Source organism: Haplochromis burtoni, unplaced genomic scaffold, assembly GCF_018398535.1.
Source record: "Haplochromis burtoni strain Fernald_Lab_line unplaced genomic scaffold, NCSU_Asbu1 Contig_2536, whole genome shotgun sequence".
Taxonomy (NCBI): domain Eukaryota; kingdom Metazoa; phylum Chordata; class Actinopteri; order Cichliformes; family Cichlidae; genus Haplochromis; species Haplochromis burtoni.
In genome coordinates this window covers 1-6,543 of record NW_024584897.1, presented here as the reverse complement: position 1 = coordinate 6,543, position 6,543 = coordinate 1, and the positions used below count along the sequence as shown (strand labels likewise).

General features: G+C 41.3%; 1 protein-coding gene across 1 annotated transcript in view; it reads right to left on the bottom strand.

Moving 5' to 3' along the window:
* The window catches only part of LOC106632885 (E3 ubiquitin-protein ligase Topors), a gene marked incomplete at its 5' end in the record, with an annotated part of 11,117 nt that extends 5,202 nt beyond the window's left edge, over window positions 1-5,915 (bottom strand). The window contains 1 exon segment of the mRNA XM_042217674.1: window positions 5,784-5,915. Within this exon segment, the coding sequence (XP_042073608.1) occupies window positions 5,784-5,915 (132 nt within the window).
* Window positions 5,916-6,543: the final 628 nt, after the last annotated feature.

Genomic DNA, 6,543 nt, shown 5'->3' with positions numbered 1-6,543 from the left:
TTTAAATCTTAATATAAATGAGTAACAGTAGGTGGACATTAGGTAAGACTGCACTTTTTGCAGCAATCTTGTATAGAAAACTATTCCACGCGTATATAAAACAGGTCTGTGGCTCCGAACCGTAGTAAAGGGACCTCTGACTAATACGCCAGGTTCCGTGTTGAGCTTGTAGCCGAAAACTAGCTTTACTTTGTTGTCTGCGTCAACTTTGCTAGCGAGAGACAGAGAGAGGCGTTGAAACGCTACTCCACTGGAACTTATTGTTTCACATGAACACCGTGTACAGTCAAGTCTTAATAGCTTACTTACAACTGGACTTGTCAGGCACTCTTTTTGGCTGCAGTGGTTATTATTATATTTACATGCTTCCAGCTCCCGTTTCTGCTCGGTGACAACTTGTACTTTTCAACTCTCCTTTTTTGCACACAACAGGTATGGCAGTCCATTCTCCCTGCAGCATGGACTAAACTGCCCACGAGGCTACATTCTTTAGGGCTATGCCTGTAACACTCTGCCTATTGCCTTGATATAAAATTTTTAGAGTAATAATTTTCGCAAGTAGAGGTGACATGGGCCGTGAGATTGAGACACAGGCATTAGAGCCTGCTAATGCGAGTTTTGTTCGGGTTTCCATCCATGCCATGCCAGCCATGTTTTTTCGCACACAATGCATTCTGGGACGAGGACGTGTATTGGTTGTCGGCAGTTTTCCATCGGTGCTTTCGTTCAGCTAACCTGTTTTGTTTTTTAAAGTGTAGCAACAGTTTTAATTAACTTGCCTATTAGTGACCTGGTTACGACTTGGTAGACCAGCACTATCTGGTCTTTGAGTCTGACGTTATTAGCCATGTCTGGGCCCAAACTCAAATGATCACTGCAGCATTACTGAGAGTTGAAAAACTGTCTAAATTTGCTCATCTGTAATAAAATGATCAGCGTTCTGCTCTGCCAGGTGTAACAATTAAGTTTAACATCCAGGCATCCATGAAAACGGAATTTACATTAACTGAGTTAGAAGTTAGCAGGCAATTAGTTTGCTAGCTTCCATCTAAATATAATATACCATGTTCTGGCTGAGAGATTTATTTAACAAATTAAAACGTACAGCTCTGCTATCACTTCCAACATAAATGACAACAGGAAACTAAACAGCAGTGACTTTTGTAGGGTTACTGAAGTTGGGCTAGCTGGTATATAATGATGTGCTACGTGATCGCTAGCGCGAAAAGCTATGTTAGCATAATATAAACAGTAAAGCTGGAGGACGAACGCTAACGAACAGAGGACTTATGTTTGCAAAGTTTGGTGTAAATGTTACAGAGCTGCGGTGATGTCACCGTTTGCAGGTCCTTAAACTTAGACTGCGTTACTGGATATAATGCCTGTGTTACAACTGTTGCAGTATAATACTGCTGCTGCTGGCACTTTGTTGGAATTGGACGTCATCACTAACATTGCAGGGTGGAAATCCCGTCGTTAAGTCTGACGTCACTAGCCGTGTCTGGGTCTAAACTCCGCTGCAGGTCCATATATCAAACGATCACTATGGCATTACTGAGAGTAGAAAAACTGTCCAAAGTCTTTCATATTTAATAAAATGATCAGCGTTCTGCTCTACCAGGTGTAACAATTGAGTTTAACATCCAGGCATCCATGAAAACGGAATTTATGACATTTAACGGAGTTAGAAGTTAGCAGGAGTTAGCTCGCTAGCTTCTATCTAAATACAATATAGCATGTCCTGACTGCGGGGTTTTGGAAACAAATTAAAACGTACAGCTCTGCTATCACTTCCAACTAGAGCTGGGCGATATGAGATTTTTTCATATCACGATATGTTTTTTTCATTTCAGGCGATAACGATATATATCACGATATAAGCCAAATAACTATATTTGTAAGATTTAAATGTGCCGTTGCTCACAAGTAAAATGTGAAATAATCAGCAGCTTGTTTTTATTTAAATATTTATTTCCCATAATAAGTTCAACAGGGTAGATGTACTTAAGGAACATGAGACTTTTTCAGATAAATAAAGGCAAATATTGCAAACTACACAAAAGGCAGCCGCTAAAGCGTTTAAGTTTCAAAATAGAACAAACGAAACAGACTAAATTGTCAATTCCACTTAGAAACAAAATATTAATTCTACAAATAAATCTTAGTTTGTTTTACAGAAGAACAGACAAAACTGACTAACTTTTGTCAATATCAAATAAACTGAGAACTAAAAGGAAATTCTCAATCTCTCCTTGTTGTATAGCTTAGCTTTTCAAACAGTTTTAACAGTTACTTTAGTCTGACAAAAGCCGAATGACGAATTAGCGCTTCCAGTCAGAGACTGAGGCTACGTCCACACGTACACGGGTATTTTTGAAAACGGAGATTTTCCGTTTTCGTTTTAAAAAATAATCCCGTCCACACATAAAGGCAGAAATGAAGGAAAACGCTGCTATGAACATGCCAAAGCAGCAGGTGGCGCTAGATTCCTAACCGTGCAGAAATGTTGGCCAATCAGAAGTCTAGAAGCCTCGGTGGGAAAAAGTAAACAAAGCTGGGGCATAGAAGCAGAACCGAGTCGTATGTGTGGACGGACAGTAACTGTGTGTATATGTAAGCATTTAAACACTGCAGAGAGTAGAATTAACAGTAACAGTATTGTAGAAATTCATTTCACCGAAACAATAACGTGGCGCACAGTGTGACGCATGCACCAGTTTATTGTATTTCCAGACTTGCTTTCGGCACAATTTACAGTGCACGCTACTCTGTTTTTTGTCAGACTTGAAATAGCCGAAATACCTTCACACTACGGAGCTTCTATGGCTCTTCCGTTTGACAATCTCTCCGGCGTTGGAACCATCATCTGTTTTCTCTTCGGTCACGCTCGGTTGATTTTTCTAGTCGGCACACTCATTTCCTCCATTACCCGCTGGCTGCTTCCCAAACAAACACACGTGCGGCTTGGCACTTGTGCTGTACGTAACAAGTCACGCGACGTGACGCTGCGGCTGTGATTGGTTCGGCTCTGCGCTACTTAATTTGGATTGGCTGACCTTTTTTTTTTTTTTTTTTTTTTTTAAGAGGACAAGAGCGGCGAGGTCTATCGCGATAGCTTAATTTCTCTATCGAGTAAAAGTTATATCGCGATACATATCGTTATCGTTCTATCGCCCAGCTATCACTTCCAACATAAATGAAGACAGAAAACTAAACAGCAGTGACGTTTGTAGGGTTACTGAAGTTGGGCTAGCTGGTATATAATGATGTGCTACGTGACCGCTAGCGACACAGCTATGTTAGCATAATATAAACAAGCTAACTTTTTTTCTACTCGATAAAAGTTAACGTGAGTGTTCTCGGTGGTCAGGAACAAATGTAATCGCATGGCAGGATGCTGTAAAAGGACCAAACTTCAGCCAGGAGAACAACTGAGATAATCCATCCACAATACGAGGTTAGTCATTCATATACTGCTGCATGGGCTGGGCTGTAGTTACATCCTAAGGTTTTAAAAACTGAGCTTAAATAAATGATTAGCGGTAATAAAAGCCGAGGGAGGTCAACAGTGATCACTGACTGTTTTAGGAGCTTTTTGAGATTAAATAGAAGAAAATACAAAACATTAAACATGTTAACAACACAAAAGCCATATTAAACGCAGACTACTTTAGACCCGGAAGTAGGATTCGTCACGTCATCACTTAAACGACTGTAGACCGGTGAAACATGATATAGCATGTTCTGACTGAGAGATTTCTGAAAAAAATCAAACGTACAGCTCTGTTATCACTTCCAACATAAATGAAGACAGAAAACTAAACAGCAGTGACGTTTGTAGGGTTACTGAAGTTGGGCTAGCTGGTATATAATGATGTGCTACGTGCCGCTAGCGACACAGCTCATGGCAGGATGCTGTAAACGAACCAAACATCAGGAGAACCACCGAGATAATCCATCCACAATACGAGGTTAGTCATTAATATACTGCTGCATGGGCTGGGCTGTAGTTACATCGTAAGGGTTTAAAAACTGAGCTTTAAAATGATTAGCGGTAATAAAAACCGAGAGAAGCCGACAGTGATCACTGACTGTTTTTAGGGGCTTGTTGAGATTAAAACGAACAAGATACAAAACATTAAAACATGTTAAAAACACAACAGTCTTATTAAATGCAGACAACTTTGGGCCTGGAAGCACGATTCATCATGTTATCACTTAAAGACCAGATACCGTCATGGAGGCTAACAAGGGCTGCCCAAAGAACATCTGGATTAAGACAAACGGCTTAAAAAAGTTTTGGTACTTTACAACAAACCTTCTCAGTCGCCGTTGCCATTGGCAAGCAGTAGCCGCATAGACACCAGTAGTTTTCCCTCACTCTCTCGTCCTCGTGTGACGGATTGTTTTCATCTTCATCTAAACTAAGTACTTGTTGACTATTTTCATTCGCTCTCTCGGTTTGATCTGGTTCAAACTGGAAAGGTTGAACAGAAGCCATTTCCAGTGCACTGCTAACTGTGAACTCGATGCGGTGCAACCATATGACGTCACTACCCAGAGTGTATTGAGAAGTAAATAACAATGGCGGCCTACTGGTAAATGGTTTTATATAAAATGTGTTTAAAAGGAAAACATTTGGCGTATTTTAATACCACATGTGTTATTGAAAGCACAGTACATATTTTAACGCAAACATGTCTTGATAGCCGGGGTTCCCTTTAAAAGAAGACGCAGTGCAGCAGATCACTTTTGGACTAACAAAGAAAGTAATGTCTTGATGCATTCTCAATCATCCAGGAAAGTAAATCTCCAAAAGCTGATTCTGTTCATCTGGACGTAGCGTTTTGTGGGAGAAAGGTTTTGTCACTCATCAAAGTGACTTCTTCAGTCTCAGCTGACTGCAGGTTTCCCCAAATCTTATAAACCAGAGGTGGGCAACTCCAGGCCTCGAGGGCCGGTGTCCCTGTAGGTTTTAGATGTGTCCTTGAACCAACACAGCTGATTTAAATGGCTAAATTACATCCTGCAGTTCTCCAGAGGCCTGGTAACGAACTAATCATGTGATTCAGGTGTGTTGACCCAGGGTGAGATCTAAAACCTGCAGGACACCGGCCCTCAGGGCCTAGAATTGCCCACCCCTGTTATAAACAGTACATTTGCATAATGACTGAAACCAGCCCACTGAAGGAACAATGGGCTGGGAGGTCAGTTCCTTAATCTTAATTATGCAAATTCTCATGACCATTGATCAACAACCACTGACCAAAACCCACTGATCAATGGCCATGAGCACCATTCACAGAGAGTTGGGGAATGGCTGCAATCACAGCATTGTAAGATGGCGAAAGATGTACCCATAGGCCCCCTCCTCGAAAGAAAGTAATATATCCTAAACAAACCAGAGAAATACAGGCAGAAAAATCCACCTTTAGGCTGGAAATGTAGCAGCAGAAATGTAGCAGCCTGTAATTTCTAAATAGCATTTCTGTTCCCCGTCTGTGAGCAAAGTGTGATGCAGGGATTGACAAATGTGAGATGTGTAACATCTCACATTCAAGAACTGATATCACCTGTGCAAACGGTACACCTGATAATGATCAAAAGAAGTGTTTTATCACTGTGTTCATTTAAAATAACTGATTTCACAGTTAATCAGGTGACGACCACTTCGCTTCGTCTCAGACTCTTCTTTACGTGTTAATTACTGTCAGCTGTATGAATTTGTGTAACGTGCTAAAACAAACCTTTTTTTCCCCTCCCAGCAGTGTGACATCTCGTACCTGCTCTGCTGAGCCTTGCGATGACGTTTCCGGCGCCGTTTGTGGGCAGGAGGCTGCGCCCCGTCGGCGGTGATGGTGCCCTCGTAGATGATCTCCACGCTGGGGCTGCGGTCTTGTCTGGACCTCCGGCTGCTGCAGAGAGAGAGCATGGAGTGAGCAACTTCTGGAAACGTCATTAAAACACCTGAACCACAGGAAGCTATTGAGAGGTCTTCCTCATCTGTTGAGCTGAGCACTTCACACCCAAACAGCTGGTGAGATGTTTCAGCTGACAGTTTTAGAGTCAGGAAAGCAACTCTAAAAAAAGAAATCAACAGTAAGAGGAGAAACAACATGCGAACATGAAGCCTTTTCATTGCTGGCAAGAAAATCCCAAACATTAATATTAGACTGAGGTTCATTTAAACTTAAGAAAATACAACAAAACTGTGTCTGTTTCCAGAATAAAGAGGAATACGTTAATGCTGATCTCTCGTGGTAAAGGATTCATTTTTCGTGCATCGTCCCCTGAATAAAGAGCTGCAGCTTAGTGATTAACCAAAGATAATCATTTTCAAAACCTAAACACTTGCTTCTTCTGTTTACCTATCAATCAGATCTAGCTAGAAGCAGCCATCACATCAAAATGTATAAACAATGTTGCTAGGCACCACTGGCCTGCGGGAACGCTTTTACATTAATATTTATGGGTTCAAAATCACATCCCCTGTGGGGAATTCATTTACATGATTTTGAAAATCACAAGAGGTCAAAACGACCG